Source organism: Vigna radiata, unplaced genomic scaffold, assembly GCF_000741045.1.
Source record: "Vigna radiata var. radiata cultivar VC1973A unplaced genomic scaffold, Vradiata_ver6 scaffold_48, whole genome shotgun sequence".
Lineage (NCBI taxonomy): Eukaryota > Viridiplantae > Streptophyta > Magnoliopsida > Fabales > Fabaceae > Vigna > Vigna radiata.
In genome coordinates, this window is record NW_014542925.1 from 607,137 (window position 1) to 626,774 (window position 19,638).

A 19,638-nucleotide genomic window follows, 5' to 3' on the forward strand; every position below is an offset into this window, starting at 1 on the left:
TCTTCACAACCTCTCAACCTTGTCCTAATTCATATGGGTAGGAGCCAAAACCCCACAAACATGGAAATTGATCTATCTTTGAAGATAGATGCTGATGATGATGATGATGAACAAAAACCACAAGTTGATGAGCAAGTCAAAGAGTATAACCACCAACAAAAAATGCCACAGATTCTTGATCATAACAAGGAAGAAGTCCCTGAAGCTGCAGCTGGTGAAATTGAAGATGATGCATCAGTGGTACAAACATCTTTTCAAGATAACTCAAAAACCAAAGAGGTACTTAATTATATTTTCATTATCAACAACCAGATCCAAAACCATAACCTCTTTCTTATACCTCTTCTACCTCTTCAATTTCGTTATTCTCAATCAGTAAACAACAGCTATAAACTTAATCTTTTGACTAACTATTTTCTATCAGTTTTTCTTATGCATATGCATGTGTAACTGATCTTGAAAACGCAGAATTCTTTTGATAACTTTGCTTGAATAAATACCATATCTGATACATATGCTAAAGAGTATGATACTTTCCTCCAGTTAAGTGTCCTACAAATGGAGATGGAGAGCATGAAAGAGGAAAACAAAGTTCTGAGGAAAGTTGTAGAACAAACAATGAAAGACTATTATGATCTGCAGATGAAATTCTCAGCTATTCAGGAAAACAATAAAAGAAAGGTAAATCCTATTATATTCATATTTTGACTTTAATCTATATATATTTTTTCTATATATAATAATACACAGATCCCATTTTTATAGGATCATGAAATTTCTCTCTCCCTTCAAGACATTGCCACCACCAGCGGTGAAGGACCATCGAGAATTCTTGAGATCGTGAATAAGAAAATTCAAAGTGCTCCATCTCCTCCAAACACTGATGATGACAGTTTAAGCGAGAGTGAATTGGGTTTATCACTGAGGTTGCAGCCAAGCACAAGTCAAAAAGAAAGTGATGTGGGAAACAAGGAAGTCAGAAAAGATCAGCAATTGGCAAGTTTTGTATCAGTGCAGAACAAACTACAGCGGACACATGAGTTGCCCGGTATCACTACCCATGCTATCTCCCCTCCAAACAGAAAGGCTAGGGTTTCGGTTAGAGCAAGATGTGAAGCTGCCACAGTGAGTTCAAAATCTATATATGTATTCATAATTAATGCAGTTTTCACGATACCATCATTGTCTGTATGATTGGATTCACATTGAACTAATCATCTCAATGCTGTGACAGATGAATGATGGGTGCCAATGGAGAAAATATGGACAGAAAATTGCAAAGGGAAATCCATGTCCACGAGCCTATTACCGTTGCACTGTAGCTCCAGGCTGCCCCGTTAGGAAACAGGTAATTCTTTTACATGCACACTATCCCAGTGTTTGTTTTCGACATTAAAGTTTCACACTTTTCAAGAAAAAACACATTCTTTGTATACCTTGTTAGGGTTAATTTAAGCATATGTTTCAATTATGTTCAAGCCTTGTCCTTTTTTTTGTGAAGGTTTCGTGTTATTTAATATCTCTTCAATTCTTGTGTTTGTTAAATTTATATGTATAGGTACAAAGATGCATAGATGACATGTCGATTCTTATTACAACCTACGAAGGGACACATAATCATCCACTTCCTGTGGGTGCAACTGCCATGGCTTCTACAGCTTCTGCAGCAGCTTCCTTCATGTTGCTAGATTCAAGCAACCCTATTTCAGATGGCACTTCTAGTTTCACTCAAGCACCCCTTCCTTACAACACCTTCCACCCATTAAACTCAGCTTCGAATTTCAGGAGCATAAACCCCAGTGATCCATCCAAAGGGGTTGTTCTTGATCTCACAAGCAACCTCAGTGAACCACTACGTTTTTCAACCGGTAGCTCCTCAAATACCACAACTGACACCCGCTTTTCTTGGATGCCAAACAAATACCATGGTGGTGGTGCAATGACAACGAGCAACAATTTTCACAAGCCTAGACCAGTGGACATTCATGATAGAATGTGGAAAGGAGAAGAAAGCAAGCAACTTGATGAGAATGTTTCTGCAATTGCCTCAGATCCCAAGTTTAGGGTTGCTGTTGCTGCAGCCATAACATCTCTCATGAATAAAGAGAGCCACACTGCTACTCATACTATAGGGACTTCATTTGGTCCTAGGAGTGGCCAAAATGGTAGCTAGCTTTAGCTCTAGCTGGTAACACCAATTGGGTCGTAGAAATCTCTTTAAAAAATTGATAAGCCACACTTGATTTTTCAGCTTGAAGATAAGAGTAAGTTGAAGACAAAAAGGAAAGTTATACTTTAGACATGTTCAATAGACATATCAGACATTACATTTTATATGTATCTTCGTATAAATAACATACAGGGGTGGTTTCTTCTGTTTTCCTTGTAAATGTTTTGTGTTATTAATTGTTGTTGGTTGTTGTGAAGTAAGGTTTGGGTAATTAACTAGTTGGATGCCATACACGTGGAAAAGGGCTTTTAATAATGCAGTTAGCAAGGATCAATTATTAAAGTATTGCATAGTCTTTCTTAACTATGTTTTAAGTCTATATAATTGCACTAATGTGGATTCAAGTTGATAGTTAAAGATATTTGATTCTTGTATATTAATTTCTTTTTCTTTTCCTTTTTTTGGAGGGATCCGTGATATATAGAAAATGAATATGGTTACGCGCTTCAATTAATCAATTGAGAAATATTGCTACCTTAAGTTCAAATCCAGTTTAAAAGCAAGTGTTAATTAATGTGCATGTGTTCACACAGGTAAAATAATTATCTGTCACTAATTAGTTCTTTGTATTTAGAATATGAAGATCATGATGAAAGGAATATTTGATTTTTATTTATTTATTGTATTTTATATAATAAAGAAAACAAATAGTTATACTATAGTAATTATTAAATTCATACTATTACTTTGTTATATATGATTGTGAGAATTACATGCGAATGTGTAATTATGCAATTGCATGCGTATGTACATATTGTTTGAACTAACATGATTAAATAAGTGTTACTGTGGTGTGTGGAAAGATGTCTCGTAGATCATGATCCCTAACAATATCGCTAAAGATATTTCTCGCACCATGAAGTAAATGGTGCACACTAATGAATCATTATTTTATATCATTGACTTAGCTTTTCGCACCGAATTGTATTAGTGAGTTGTGTTTAATTCTCCATTATAGTCTCATATTCGCTATTTGGGTTTAATTTGACTAGTAATTCTTATTTTAATTAATTTGAATTATTTGGGATTAATTATTCCAATTATTATTTACAGGACAACTTTGAAATCATATTTTTGAGACATCAAGAATGTGGCCATGTCATTTATTATTTTTTAAATCAACAATTGTTTTTAATTTCGTTTGTAATTTTAATTCTTTTAATTTTAGACCATATTTGAGTTTTGGCCCTATTTTTGGTCAAATTAGGAGAAGTCCATATGCAGGGCATTTTCGTCCTAGGGGTTATTAATACCTAAATATCATATTTGGCTTGGGCTCTTCATTTTCGTTTTCTTTGGTTTGGGCACTTTGGTAGCTCCCCTTTTGGGGGTTTAGGTTTGCTTTCGTTTTCCCTTTTTTCTTGTAGAGAATCAATTTCATTTTCTAGTTTGCATTTCAATTCCATTTACATTTTTCAGCTTGCAATTGAATTTCGTTTATGTTTCCAGTTTGCATTTCAGTTTTGTTTGATGCTCAAATTTCATTCCAACCTTCAAGATCGTTTTACAGTGTTGATTCCAATTTTGTTTCTATGTTTACAATTGAGTTTTGTAATTTCGTTTAAGATCAATTTCTTTGATGTATTGAATTTCGTTTAATGGAAGTTTGATTCTGTTTGGGTTGGGCATTAGGGATATTGCAATAATTTCTTGAGATTTCTAGATTGTAATTGATTGTGTTTGCTACCTTTCCTCTACATGATGCTAATCTGGTTTTGTGTTTGTAATTGGTTACATGCTTAGTTGCCCAATTTGTGTTTAATTTGTGCTTAGTTCGTTAAAGTCACAGTTGCTTAATCTGTTGTAGTGCAGAATCGATCAAAGGTGTGCATTGCGTTTGGTTAATTCATTTTTATGAAAACATGATTAGTTTTCGCTTAGTTGGTTAATTCATGTTGGATTAGGGGTTAAAATAGTGGGTAATTTTTTTTAATCTGTGATTGAAAGCATTGCAATTGATCTAGTGACCAACTGTTTTCAATTAGTGTTTGAATTCGTGTTTTAGTTATTTAATTTCAATTTGCAATTCTATCCAAAAACCTTCACCCACCATATATTTTATCTAATGAATGAACCAGACGTTGGTCCTTGAGACACGACCTAGGAGTTACTTCCTAGTATATACTGCATTTCTAAATCGATCACACGCACTCCATGGGCAATAGGCAGAGAAAATGTGAAGCTAACTAGTGTGAAGTCGGAGGAGAGAAAGTGTTATGTCTACCAGAAATATGGACATCTTGTTGTTGCATGTCCAAAGAAGAAGAACTTAGGGAGTGAGACACAGACTTAAAAGTCCTCTATAAGGAAGTCAAAAGAAGCAGGACGAATCTTCACCATGACAAGAATAGAAGCATCTGAATCAGGTAACTTAATCATGGACATTTGTTATTTGAATTATAAATGTCTAAATGTTTTGTTTGATTCAGGTGCAACACATTCATTTATATCTATTGAATGTTTTGAGAAAATTAGGTTACTTGTGATTGATTTTGGATGTGAGTTAGTATTTTCTACACCAGCATCAGGGCAAGTCTCAACCAGTTCAGTTTATGTTGGGTGTCCGTTAAAGGTAGCAGGGTACAGATGCAAAGCTAATATGCTATGTCTATCACTTGAGGGGTTACACACAACTTTGGGAATGGATTAGCTGATGACCAATGAGATTCTCCTTGATTGTGGTAAGAAGAAGGTTGTCTTTCTAGAGAAGGAACAGATGTAGACGATTTCGTCTCATGAAGTTTTGCAGGATATCTGAGAAATAGTTGCATGTTTTGTGGTGATAGCACATGAAAAGAAGAAAAGTGTAGAAGAGCAAATTATGGGTATACCTGTGGTGGAGGAGTTTGTTGATGTGTTCCCAAATGAAGTTCTAGGTTTGCTACCTAGCCGAGAAGTTGACTTTGCAATAAACTTGTTGTCAAGAGTAGGACCAGTGTCTATGGCACCTTGTAGGATGGCTCCAACTGAGTTGGCAGAGCTAAAGAATTAGATAGAAGATCTGTTGGAAAAGAAGTTCAATCGGCCCAATGTATCGCCATGGGGAGTTTCAGTGTTGCTTGTAAACAAGAAGGATGGAATTTCAAAGTTGTGTTGATTACAGGTAGTTGAAAAATGTTATTATCAAGAATAAGTACCCTTTGCCAAGAATCGACGATTTGCTTGATGACTTGAGGGGTTCCGGTGTATTCTCTAAGATTGATTTGAGATTTGGTCATCATCATATCTTAGTCAAATAGGAGGATATACAGAAGACACCTTTCAGGTCATGCTATAAACATTATGAGTATGTGGTAATGTCGTTTGGTGTGACGAACACTCCAACAATTTTCATAGATTACATGAATCAAATATTTCGGTCTTGTCTTGATAAGTTTGTTGTTGTGTTGATTGACGACATTCTCATATATTCCAAGGATCGGGAGGAGCATGCTGAACATCTAAGGACGGCGTTGAAAATCTTGCGAGGGCGTCAATTGTATGGGAAGTTTTCAAAGTGTGAGTTCTGGTTGGAGGATGCCTAGTTCTTGGGGCGTGTAATTTTCACTTAAGGAATTGAAGTGGACCCAGCCAAGGTTGAGGTTGTGTTGAAATGGGGGCGACTAACTACGGTAACAAAGGTGAGAAGCCTTGTGGGGTTGGTAGTTTATTATCGGAGGTTTGTAGAAGGATTCTCCAAGATAGTGGGGTCATTGACGTAGTTAATTATAAGGATCAACCATTTGTTTTGACAAGCAAATGTGAGACAAGTTTTTAGGAGATGAAGAAGAAATTGACATCTACTTCAGTGTTGGTGATTCTAAAAATTGAAAAAGTATTTGAGGTATGTTGTGATGCGTCATATCAAGGACTAGGATGTGTACTAATGCAAGAATGAAAACCAGTAGTGTATGTACCTCGTCAGTTGAAGGTACATGAGAAGAATTATCTAACGCATGATATGGAGTTGGTTGTTGCAGTGTTTGCTTTAAAGACATGAAGACATTATCTATATGGATCGTGTTTCCAAGTCTTTAGTGATCACAAGAGTTTGAAATATTGGTTTGATTAGAAGGAGTTGAATATGTGTCAAAGAAAATGGATGGAGAATTTGAAAGATTATGATTTTGAATTACAGTACCATCTAAGTAAGGCAAATGTTGTTGTCGATGCTTTAAGCAAGAAGAAAGTTCAAATGACAACATTCATTTCCATTCCCCCATGCATTTTCTTTTCTTTTAGAACCTAGGTTAACTTAACAAATCTAAGAACTTAATAAGAATTTGGATTGACCCCAAGCCTTTTCCTTAACCTACATTAGGGGATACTTTGGTTTGTTGGTTTTTTTCTTCACGAAAAAGCTTTTCAACACCGTTGAAACAATAATAAAGTTTAACCATCCCTTTAAGTATTTATTTCTCATTTTCCATCATATCAACTTATTAAGTTTCATTAATCATTGACGACTTGAAAAACATCAAATAAATAAAGACAAGTTAAACTCAAATAAGATAAAAATCTTAAATATCTTAAGTTTTGTAATTTGGTAACTAATTAGCTTTAATAATAACAAATAAAGTTGTGGTATATTCAATATGTTTTACCTAGTATGCAAAAGCTTAAGCAGAAAAAATAAGTCATTATATTTTGAAAAAACAGCGTATAATGTCACGCCTTCAACGTCCAACCACTGAATAGTCAATGTTAAAAATGGCAGGTGGCATTTTGGTAAATAAATACAATTGTAGAACGCCGAATTGTATGGAATTCGACGTTATATTATGGTAATTACTTAAATCAGCGCGTCATTCTCTTTCTTCTTTCTTTTAAACCACCAGTACGTCGAGTTATGTAAGGGCTTCGACGTATTATTTGTCAGCCAGAAGCCAAAAGGTAACCTCTTTTAATTCTTTTCTTCTTTTTTCTTTTAAAACACATATAATACGTCGAATTCTGTAGGGGCTTCGACGTATTATTTTTCAGCCAGAAGCCAAAGAGTTACCCATTTTTAATTCTTTTTTCTTTTAAACCACCAATTATACGTAGAATCCGTAGGGGCTTTGATGTATTATTTGTCAAACAAAAGTTTCCCCTTTTTAATTTGAACGAGAGATTGAAAATTCATTCAATTTATCTTAACGTGTGAGACCTTCTTCTCTTCTCAAACTTTTCTCGAACGAAGTTTGACGACCATCACATGTAATCTCTCTTTCATTTGATACAAATGCATGTTAATTAACTACTTTATGTATGATTTTCGTTTGTTTTGACCGATTATTTTCGTGTTCTTGTCCTTCATAGGCGCATTTTGCTTTCTCTCTCACTCGTGGAAACACTTTATTCTGACGAACCCACTGAAGGTTAGTTTTTGTTTTCGTTTTCGTTTTAAAGAACTTATTTGTTGAACTTGTTTGTTGTTGTTATTTGGTTGAATTTGTTTGTTGTTATTTGGTTGAATTTGTTTGTTGTTGTTTGATTGAACTTGTTTGTTGTTGATATTATACTACAGGTTCATAGTTCATGCTTTATAAAATGCCAAAAACTAAAATTGGTTGTTTTTCTACTTTTCAAGTATCGTAGAGTTGTAAAAAAGGATCACGATTAATTAAAAAAAATAATAAAAAAAATTATTAACGTCGTATATTGATAAAATTCGACGTTAAATTTAACGTTAAATTTTTTAAATTCGACGTCAATTTAATGTCTCCCGATATGACGTCGTTCTCAAATTCAATGTGAAAGGTTCAAAATATTCGACGTTGGTTGTACGCTGATTTTGTACTAGTAGAAGAAGCCATGAAAGATTACCTTCACAAAGAAATAGTTGAGTGCTACAACAATAGATGAAGCCATCAAGAAGCATCTTTCTGCTACTACAAATAAAACAAGAAATGGTTTTAAGCATTTAGAATGACATAATGATAAACACTAAGTTATGAACATTAGACAATACTCATAAAAGTGACAATCTTTCAAATGGCACAAGTTATCACTAGTGTAGAAATAACATTTAATGTCACGCGTTTAACGTCTAACGAAAGGAAATCCAACGTAAAAAATGACTGGTTGCAATTTTATAAATAAAACGTCATTATAGAAGTCGGTTAAATGGGTCTCCAACGTCAAATAAGGTATAGACGTTGACTTCTTCAAGGTCAAATGTCAAATGGTCTACATACAGAACTGAAAAGTCACTATTTTATTGCTATTAGACGTCAACTATAGCCCCCCGACGTATAATTCGAATTAGACGTCGGCTCTCCCTCCATGGACGTAAAAAATGTCTGAAAATATTACATTTTAAGTGCAAATATTAATTTTTTTACGACTTAGACGTCGACTCCCTTCACCACAAACGTAAAAAAGATGTGAAATTACCTCATTTGGACGTTAATATTAATTTTTTTTGCCACTTAGACGTCGGCCCCGCTCCTCACAAATGTCAAAAAGGTGCGAAATTACCTAATTTTGGGTGCCAATATTAATTTTTTTTACCACTTAGACGTTAGTTGGGAAGGGGGCTCGAAGACCTATAGAGCACTTTGATGTCGGTTAGGAGGGGGGAACAACGTCAAATACCCTGCATTTCCACCCATTTTGGAACGCAAGCACCAGTTATGCGTTTTCTCTCTCATTATGTTCATCTTCTTCCTCTGCTTTCTCTCGTTCACCATTACCGTTCAGGTAAGTTTTCTTCCACTTTGCACTGTTTAAAATCATTTTGCATCGATTATATTATGCTTGGAACCATTATCTTTTATTTGCACCGATTAAAATTCGTTTTAATTGGCTTTTGGTGCAGTTCTTGTGCGCGAGTTCTCGGACCTCGGCAGCGGCGGTTTCCCTCTTCATTAATTATGCCCATTCTGCATTACTTGTGCCATTCTCTTTTGGTAATTTCCATTTTCAACCCTTCAAGAAGGTTGGTATTTTGGATTGCTTTTTAGATTGTTTAGTATTATAATGACTTGAAACACATAGTATATATCATTTTGTGATGTATTGGAAATATTTTATCTATTTTAGATATAGTTTTATTATAAAAATAAATTCATTTTTTAAAAAAAAAACAAATGATACGTCGGTTAGTACTAAAATCAACTGTACTAAAATCAACGTTACATGACATCTATTAAGGATGTTCGATATCAAATTGATGTCTCTCAATAAGGTGTCAAGATGTTGAATGTTCAAAATATCATATGTCAAAGACTTTTTTTTATGTCATATATATTTACGAGTTATAAATATGTTAAAAATATTTTTTTTTGTATTGTTAGTAATAAAAAACAATTATTAAGACATAAATGCATGTTTCAACAGTCTCAAAGTATTACAAGTCAAACAACGGCAACAAAAAGGAATGATCTCTAATAAAAAATTCTAACAAGTAATGTTAGTAAAAGCATATTTTGTTTTCGGAATTTTTTTCCATTTACTTTTCTTTTTCATCATCATCCTGGTTTCTCCTAGAAAGGATCCTAGACTTGGAATTAGATTGTAAATGATGTAATCTTGCATTTAAAGCCTTAAATTGATTTTGAATTACCTTTATGAACAATTTAAGTTTAACATCTCTCACTTCTTCTCTCCTCTCGATTGAAGTCCTACAAAATTAATTTTTAAAAAAAATAATCCTTACACTATCACTCTCTCTCGCATATTTATATTCAAATAATATATTTTAAACCACTCATGTCTTAATCAAGTAATCTTTAATTACTTTACAATTTATTTTTACGAATATCATTATGGACTTTAAAAGAAAATTTAAGGATGATTCTGCACAGCTAAAAATAATGGAGAATTTTTAAAGTTATAACTTTATAAACACGAAACAATAAAATAACATAAGGAATTTAATCTTATATTTAATGAGTAAAGACCAAATAAGAGCATTTAGCATAACAAAGGACATAAAGATATACAATCAAAAAAATTTTATTTTTGTACATAAGAATATGTGATAAAGTAAAATTTTGTTGATAAGAATTTCACAAATTTTCTTTTTTTTTTTGTTTTACACTACTAGTTTCAATTCTTTTTAATATTTTTGTTTTCAATTTGAAACTTTAGTTTTCATATAAATATATAAATGTAAGAAATGAAGATCAATATACTTAGTAATAACATTAGTATATCTATTTATTAGCGTCGAAGAAAAAAAAATGATAAGATAACATTTGTATTCAAAGAATTGAATTCTGATTAAATAGATTCCTTTTGTATGTCAAACCCTTAAAACAATTAAATATTTCCACCTATCATCTCACTACACATTCATTTCCTATTTACCATTAAAGAAATTTAGTGTTATAAAAACGCATCATCCGTCCAATCCGATCAGGTTTATTTGGAGTTGGTTAATGTGACTCTTTTATTAGGAAGTTAAATTTTTTTGAACATGTTCTAATAATAAGTGGATTAAACGGATTAAGTTATTAGTTCACTTAATTACATTTTTCTTAATCTAAAATTTATAATTTTTTATAATTTAAATTTAAATAATTTTACTCTAAATTAATGTTAAACTCTAAAGATAAGTCAAAATAAAAAAGAGTAACATACTACTTAAATATAATATAAAAGCAAACCCAAAAGTGAATAAATAAGTTTATAATATTAATAATTTTTTTGTATCATTTATTCATTTATAATATTAGAATCTTGAATGGATAGATTTAAAATATTTTGTTCTCTTGAAACATCTTTTTACTTTATTCTCATTTATAATACAATAAAAAAAATGTTAACCAATAATATTGAAACATAAAATAAAAAATAATTAATTAAACTAGATGGATTGGTGAGTCAATCCGGTTCACCACTGATTCAACTTAGGTGAGTCAATTTCTAAATAAGTCGGGTTAAAAATTGACTCATATAAAAATATAATTCTTTTTAAATCCAACCCAACTCAAATTCATAATAGACTAAATATTTAATTACCATTTTAGTTCCCAAGTTAGAAGTTGAATTTCTGTTTTGTATCCGCTTTTAAAAGTGATATTATTTGATTCTCATGTTACGAATTTTCCGTTAGATAGCTATGAACGACTTTAATTTCATCTCCACGTGGAGCAATTGTTTTTCTTTCTCCTCTGCATTTTCTGAAACAGACATCTTTTTCTCTCTTCTCTCTTCCCTCTCTTCCACACTACTTCATGTCTGTCTCAAAGGGCATCCACCCATTCAACCCATTTCCGTTTTCTGGAGTGCCAATAGCTGAAATGGACAACCAAAGGCCACTTCTTTGGTTCAAAAACAGGTGGCAGTGGCATATTCATAGAAGTTGAAAGGACCTCAGAAACTTATCCTTCAAGGGAGTTTGCAAGGGGTTTCAGAAAATAGGCAGATCTCAAAGTTGGTTAACTGTCACCATCTGGTGAAACTATGAAATCTTCCCTCACCTCTATGATGCTCGACAAAAGGTGAAAAGTGGAACGTGAAATGAAACCCAGATAAGGCCTTGAATGGAATGAACCCAGATAAACGGTGCCAAAGATGAAAACGGAATGAAATGTGAAAATATAACAAAAGGTGCCAAAGATTAATGAAATGAACCCAGATAAACAAAACTAGTTACTATCAATACTTTACCAAGAAAATGGCTCATGTAATTGATGTGTGCAACTTCCACATATCAGTAAAGAGAAAAACTCTCTTTTTTCAGTGAGTCAAAAAGAAGAAAAACATCTCCATAATAAATAAATAAATATTTAAAATGTGATTTCACCAATAATTTTCTCTATATATTAGTATATTTAAAAAGTAATTTCTAAAATACTTTAATACAATAATAATAACATTTAAAAATATAAATTATAATTAAAATAAATTTCAAATTAGGATAGAAATTACTTCAAAAATGAAATAAATAAAAAAGTTATATTTCAAAATAAAAATATATTACAGTAATTAATTTATTTAATTATTTATTTTACTATAATACAAAGTATAATTATTATTAAAATGCTAACTTAATTATTTTATTTTTTTGTTTTTTAGTATTTTATTTTAATTATTTATTTCTATAGTACAAAAATCGTATACTCAACAATATTAAAATTAATTTATTTCTTTATTAATATTATTTTATTATAATTTACAAGTATATTAACGAAATATTAATAATACAATTAATCAAAGTTTATAAATACTTATAATTTATTCTAATATTTAAATTGTGTGAAATGTTAATAAAACACAATCTCTTAGATATATTTTACTGTAATTTAAATGTGAGAAAAAATTGTAGTATTAAAGTGTCATTATTTCTTTATATTGAATATAATAGTCAAAGTATCACTGCTCTCTTATGTTGTTGTTCCAAGAGAGAGAAAAGAGAGAAGAGAGAAAAAGTTGTCCGTATCAGAAAATACAGAGAAAAGAGAAAATGGAAGAGATCGAATTCTTACAAAATTCATAATATGAAAACCAAATAACATCACTTTTAAAAGCGGATATAAAATAGAAATTCAATCTCCAACTTAAAGACTAAAAAAATAATTAAACCTAAACTAAATTAACGTGCAAATTTTAACCCATTTTCACATCACTAAAATACCATTAAATCTCACATCATAGCTTGAAAATTACATAAATAAAAGTAGAAAATGATATTAACTTACTATTCTAAATAAGAACCATCCCGTAAATAGTTATTGTTTTGTAAGTTTCCCTTTTTTTTATATCATATCAATCCAATAGTCTTCATCCACTTGTAAAAAAGCGATTCTTTGTAATATAGTTCTAATTCACCATAAACTTGCTTTATCTTCAAACTTATAAATCTTATTTCATTGTATGTTCTAGATTTAGTCATGAGACCTCGATACTATAAAAAGTGTTTTCAAATTGACATCCATCAATTATTAAAATTTGAAACGCTAAAATTATACAATTATAAAAATTGATGGAGTGAAAGTTCATAAACCCAAAATTCAAAAATAAATTCATATTTTGAAAATAATTATACCATCAGGAATTATTAACTAATTTAAAGTTTGACACTTTATATATAGTTACATGACGTAAACTCACAATTCCTACATTCTTAAAATTAAAAATAATTTTATTAGACACGTCCTATTTAATCTAAATTTAAAAATTCAGTATATAATAAAAAAATAAACAGAAAATTTATTAATCAAAATAAACAAGACCATGTCATTGACTTGGGTATCCACAAAAGAAGATCATGACAAAGAGACTCTGAAGCTTTTTCTTCTGTTTTTTCGCTGGCTGCCACTGCTTCCTTCCATCATCGAGGAAACATCCTTTTGCATATGCGTCCAAATCCAGCGTATTTCTTGTTTATCATATGCTAATTTCAAAGAAACTCTAACTATCGTAAATTTCAAACTTTACCCCTTTTTTATTTGACTTCTCATCCTCCAAATTCAATGACATAACACCATTCGCAATGCTAAACATTTTTCTTTTATAGATATTTTTTTTCATAAGTTAAAACTAAAAAAAACTATAAAATATATTACCGATTAATTAATTTTAGTTTATAAATTAATAGTTTTATTTTTATTCTTTTTCTTGAAAACAATTTCTGTAAAGACTTGGTCGTGAAGTAAATTATATCAGCACTTAAATAAATAGATGTTGTCATGTTTCGCATTAAATTTCGAAGTAATTAATGAAGAAGGTATAGATAAAAAGATTGAATGCATGCAACGTGTTGAAAATATGAACATATTATATTTGTATTTATTAAACGTTATTTTGTTAAAATCTTTAGTTTACATGAATTGGTTGAATAATTAAGATGAAAATAATAAAATTGAAAAAGCTAAACTATGATTAAAAAAAAGTGTTGTAGTGAAAATGGAACTAGATAAAGCCAAAGAAAAGGGTATAAAAACAGTATGATTGGTTTATTCATTATAATAATTAAAGAAAAAGAAGACTGAAAGACCATAAAAAATAGGAAGAAATAAAATAATTAAAAAGGAAAAGAAGAGAGAGAAGTAGAGGAATATCAAGTGGGTGAAGAGATTCGTTTTCAGTTGGGAGCATCTGAGCCAATGGAGTGGAGGCGTCGGCCCAAGAAGCAGGCTCAGGCTCAGGCTCAGCCGCGGTTGGAGCGACTCAACGCCAAAAAGGGCTTCAATTATCAACCACCGCCGTCTCCGCCGTCTCCTTCTTCAACCTCTTCTTCCTCCCATTTCGATCGCCAAACCAGCTTCCGCCTCTTCGGCGTCGACGGCGAGTTCGACCGCATCTTCCAGACCTTGGGTCTGTCCGGCCCGGAAGACTTCGCCATCCCAACAGCAGACTGGGAAGCCCGCAAGGCCCGCGTTGCTTCCTCCAAGGCCCCCGGGCCCACTCCTACCCCTAACGCGCTTATCCACTCTTCTACCGAGATCCACCCCCTTTCCGTCACCGCTACTTCTGCGACTACCCTCCAAGATGATGTCGTTTCAGTTCACGTTTCCGTTATGGGTTCCTCCCCTTGGTCCTCCGGGGAGCATGACGCGGGTAGGGGTAGTGTCGGCAGGTTGAGGAACGGAGAAAGGAGCGTGCTTTTCACCGATTCAGGTTCCTTCACCACTTCCCACGATGATGACAGTGACATTGGCGGCGAGAGGGTTAGTTCGGTTTCTATTTCCGCCGCCCCGGATGAACTGGTTGTGCCTTTTGTTTCCTCCTTTTCCTTTGAGTGGTTCAGACGGACTTTCTCCTCCTGGCAAAAAGGTGACGTCTTGGGAAATGGGTCTTTCGGAACCGTCTATGAAGGCTTCACTGAGTAAGTGTTTCCCTTTTTGTACTTCACTCTTTTATTAGTTGGTGGCTTATTTAATGACTTGGGTTAAACCCTTCTTCTAATATCTGTTTGGGGGTAGTAGTTATTTGTCGGTGTTGTTTGGACTAACTTCCACTTTCAAGGAAACCCTGATGACCTTAGTTTCTTTATGGTTGTTGACATGATTTAAATACCATTTTTGCGCTCGGGTTGCATTCAATTTGCAGAGAATGTGCAGCAGTCAGAAAATATTATTGATGAAATCTTATAATTGCTCATAAATTCTTGCGCACCATTTCATGCTTAATTGTATTTGTAAGAGTTGTGATGTAGAACCCACTACATATATTACAGTGAATAAAATATTTCCAAATTTTAGTATATAAATGAGTGTAAATCTTAAAGTCAGTTTTACGTAATTTTACGTGATTGAGTTAGATTAAGAAGGAATGATAGTTTTCAGAATCTATCATAGTAAAGTTTGGTGAGTTTATACTATCACTCACTATTGAGTTTCTCCTAGTTTCACACTAGGGGTTGTATTGGAGATTCCACTCGACGAGAGATATAGGCAAACACTTCACTCAATAAGAACTTTGAATATTTCACCCCCTTAGAGAATTTGACTTACCATGCAAGAATATATGTCTATTGTATAGTAATTAATCACCAAATGGCTATTTTTGGTTCCGCTTAGCTTTTTCTTAAGATGCACTTTTGATCAGTTGGTCAGCTTTTAGAAGTTCTTATAACTTGATACGACCTCCTAGTTAGTCTTGTTGCTTATCTCCTTTTAGAAATGTGACTCTTTATAGTTGGCATATGATAAACCACAACTATTGTGGTTCCAAAATTAGGACAGGAGACTCTTTGGAAATTATCTAAGGATTAAGGAGGAGTTGAAGATGTTGGAAAGTAGGTTTACCTGGTTTAATGGTGTGTCAGCTCTATCTTTGTGCTGGTCGTTTGTAGGATTTGGTTTGCAAAATTTATTTTAAGGCAGATACCGCAGTGGAATCCTATGTAAGAAACAAAGAATCCAATTATTTTATTATCAAACTTGTTTCAAACAGACCATCCAGAGGTCCGGTTTTTTAGTTTTATAGCGTTAACATTTTCATTTCCTTTACCTGTAGTGAGGGATTCTTTTTTGCCGTAAAGGAGGTGTCTTTGCTGGATGAAGGTAATCAGGGAAAACAGAGCATTTTCCAACTTCAGCAGGTTGGGGCACCCAAAATTTTCATCAAGACTTATGATTTAATCATTAATTCTTATATGGAAGTATTCTTATATATGATGTCTCTGGCCTTCCTTTCAGGAAATATCTCTTTTGAGTAAATTTGAGCATAAAAACATAGTTCGATATTATGGCTCGGACAAGGTATGCTGTGTTGTCTAGGAAGCAAGTCTCTTTTATTCTGAAAGAATATGAATTCTAGGAAGAACATTTGCGTTTCCATCACTTGGGTAAATAAACATTTACTTGTCTGAAAATCACTTTGTTCATTAAGCATCTTGGGAATTGTGGCAAGTCTAACAAATTGCTTTTTTCTACTAATATGTATGTGGAAGGAGGAAATGAGGCCATTATGTTACAAAAAAGAGGGAATGAGATATAACGTTCTTTTGGAATCATACATGAAATGCAACAAAACATAAAATGTTTCATTCCCCAATCAGTTTAATGTCAGTATGTCACTAAGCTTTTGTAGACCAAGTCGGGGGTTCTAATTATTTTTGTAAAGAGTAAATTAGGGATTTATTAAATTTTTTGTTGTATTTTTAAACGAATTATTTTTCTTATGTTTTTATTGATTCTCTTTGTTATTTTCATTTGAATATGATATTTTGCAGGACAAAAGTAAACTATATATCTTCCTTGAGCTTATGTCAAAAGGGTCATTAGCAAGTCTCTATCAAAAGTATCGTTTAAACGATTCCCAAGTTTCTGCATACACAAGGCAGATTTTATGTGGCTTGAAGTATCTTCATGATCATAATGTGGTCCACAGGTAACTTGGATGAATTTCCTATCATGATACTGAGCAATAATTGTGCCTATGATAACAAAACTATCATATGATTGAGTTCCATGAGTAAGTTTTATGGTTGGGTTATTGATGTTAAAAGTGATTTGTGGAAAAGGGTCAACATGTTTTTGTTTCGTTTAAATATTACAGGGAAAAATATTCTGGATAATAATGGGTTCTTCACAACTACTGTCAGTGTATGTGTCTATGTTTGTAAATATGTGCAACTAACTGGAATTTTATACCGGCTTGAAACTGGATGAGAACAGATATCTTTCGAAGTGTATGACCATGACATTTAGCAATCCAGCCTCTATGGTGTATTTGGAGCTTATTAAGTAGACATGTCTTGCATGATCTAGTTTTCAAAGTATACTGGGACTGGAACTTATTATCATAGTCTGACTTCAAACATAACGAAGTTTTCCTTTAGAAATAGCCTTGGGTCTTGTTAAATGGGAAATTTAAGAACTTATTGCAACTTAATCTAAGAATTTAAAAGTTTCAAAGTGAAATGGGGATGTGTAAGAAGAGTAACTTGAGAGAGTTGGACACAGTGCTTCGAAATTTACTTGTGAAAAATCTTGAATTGCGGTTGATTTGCTATATTCTGAATATTTCAATTCAAATATTGAATTTTAAAGGGACATCAAGTGTGCTAATATACTGGTTGATGTAAGTGGGGCAGTCAAGCTTGCAGATTTTGGGTTGGCAAAGGTAACTTTAAACAAAGCTAAATTTCTCTTTTAAGCTTCTTATCGTGCACAATCTAAATACGTTGCTTGTAAATTGTAATCATTTAATTTATATTTTTTTGGTCTTTAACCTTCTCAGGCAACAAAATTCAATGATGTTAGATCAAGCAAAGGCTCCCCTTACTGGATGGCCCCTGAGGTTTGCCTCTGCACTTTTATTGTTTATCTAATTCAATTTTAGTGTGTCGTACATATTCCAAATGTGCCAGAGTGCAGATTCATAATCTTGAAACTACAGTTTTTCCATCCATTTGTGATTTCTGAGATATGCTTCAGTGAACCGGCAAATGAATGTTTATACTGGTGAGCTTTTTGTGTGACTGGTTTAACTTGAAATTGTTGGTTAACAGGTTGTTAACTTAAGGGACCAAGGTGGTTACGGGTTAGCCGCCGACATATGGAGCTTAGGGTGTACAGTTTTGGAGATGTTGACACGCCAGCCTCCTTATTCGGATTTGGAAGGAGTATGTATTATAAATAACACTTAACTTATCGTTCATAATCTTAAGTTTGTTACTTTCCTATTTTTCATTAATTGATTTATAGAGACCGTAGGCAATTGGATAGCTGGTGATACTGTATCTAAACTAAATGTCTTTTCTGTCGCAACAGATGCAAGCATTATTTCGGATTGGCAAGGGTGAACTTCCAAGCATTCCGGATTATTTATCTAAGGATGCCCAAGATTTCATTCGTGAATGCTTACAAATTAACCCAAATAAACGTCCAACTGCAGCTCAGCTATTGGATCACCCATTTCTAAGGAGAACATTACTGTCTCCCTTAAGTTTTGCTTCTCCTCAAAGGAATATGTATCGGTCATAATTATCAGAGTTCTAAATGACCACCGAAACTGGCACTGGGAAGTTCAAGTTTATCCATACACATCTTGGGTCTGCTGGTGGAATGTCCAGGACAAGTTTAATGGGTTTGCAGACATCTTGAATGCTGATCCCATGGTGAATTCATGGAGGGAGAATGCATCATTATCAGAGTCTCACAGAGGTATAAGTTTGACCTCTATGCAAAATGAGAGAGCAAAGGCTCTGTAATCCAACAATGTGGATCTTCTTCTTACTAAATTGGGAAATAGAGTATTGAGAGGACATGATTGTTGTTTGTTTAACTAGGAGGCAGAAGTGCCCACCATGACGTTGCTATGGCCAAGTACAGTTGTTGGTCATCTGATCATGTTGCACCTACTCATAGATTCTACCAGGAGCTCATGTTCTTGCGGAAAAATTGTACATCACCTCATTCTCTGCTCATCCAATCAACATGTAAATAGATAGGAAAGGGGGCAGGTGCAAGCATTGTGCTATAAAGTAGAAATTTTCCACTTTTTTCTCTTAGAACAATTAAACAGTACATAATTGCAGCACCACTCTCCCCACTCTCTTGTATTTATACTCTTTTGTAATATTGTTGTTTTATGTGGCTATTTCTAGATATATATCAAATTTTGATAATTACCACACCGCTATGGGTGTCTGTGTAAACTTTTATTTACATGTATCAAAAGAAATTGTTCACTTAATCATCACGTAAAATGAGTTTAAGTTAAGAGAATTAAAAGGGTAGGTTGAGTTGGATTTTAAAATTTGCTATTCATGAGAGAGTGAATATGATTAAATTAATAATTTTAACTCGATTTGTGGTGGTGAGTCAACTTAAAAGAGTTGTACTGACTTATTATTTTCATACTTCTAATCATCAATGTCAAGTCTCAACTATCAGTAACAAGTTGCAAACTTTGAAAGAAAAGAAAAATGTTGTATAAGTTCGGTGGTGTTTGTAGTGGGAAGTATGGTAGTTGCAAACACAATAAATACTGGATGTGTTGACTTGCTAGTCATTGGTAGGGAAAGACCAAAACAAGCTAGTGCC

General features: G+C 33.0%; 2 protein-coding genes across 3 annotated transcripts; both read left to right on the plus strand.

Moving 5' to 3' along the window:
* LOC106752861 (probable WRKY transcription factor 9) lies at window positions 1-2,524 on the plus strand. Its single transcript, XM_014634632.2, has 5 exons — window positions 1-279; window positions 544-681; window positions 766-1,125; window positions 1,235-1,348; window positions 1,559-2,524. Exons 1-5 carry the CDS (start codon window positions 34-36, stop codon window positions 2,171-2,173), a joined length of 1,473 nt encoding a protein of 490 aa, XP_014490118.2. The 5' UTR covers window positions 1-33; the 3' UTR covers window positions 2,174-2,524.
* Window positions 2,525-14,080: 11,556 nt separating this feature from the next.
* Window positions 14,081-19,229, plus strand: LOC106752878 (mitogen-activated protein kinase kinase kinase 1). Of its 2 annotated transcripts, XM_014634653.2 has the most exons (8): window positions 14,085-14,969; window positions 16,103-16,187; window positions 16,285-16,347; window positions 16,821-16,978; window positions 17,641-17,713; window positions 17,831-17,890; window positions 18,102-18,215; window positions 18,364-19,229. In XM_014634653.2, the coding sequence occupies exons 1-8, from the start codon at window positions 14,248-14,250 to the stop codon at window positions 18,574-18,576; spliced, it is 1,488 nt and encodes a 495-aa protein (XP_014490139.1). In that variant the 5' UTR covers window positions 14,085-14,247; the 3' UTR covers window positions 18,577-19,229. The 2 variants fall into 2 exon arrangements, 1 of the variants encoding a protein (XP_014490139.1); XR_002666686.1 differs by lacking the exon at window positions 18,364-19,229 and having other exon boundaries at window positions 14,081-14,969; window positions 17,831-17,984; window positions 18,020-18,114.
* Window positions 19,230-19,638: the final 409 nt, after the last annotated feature.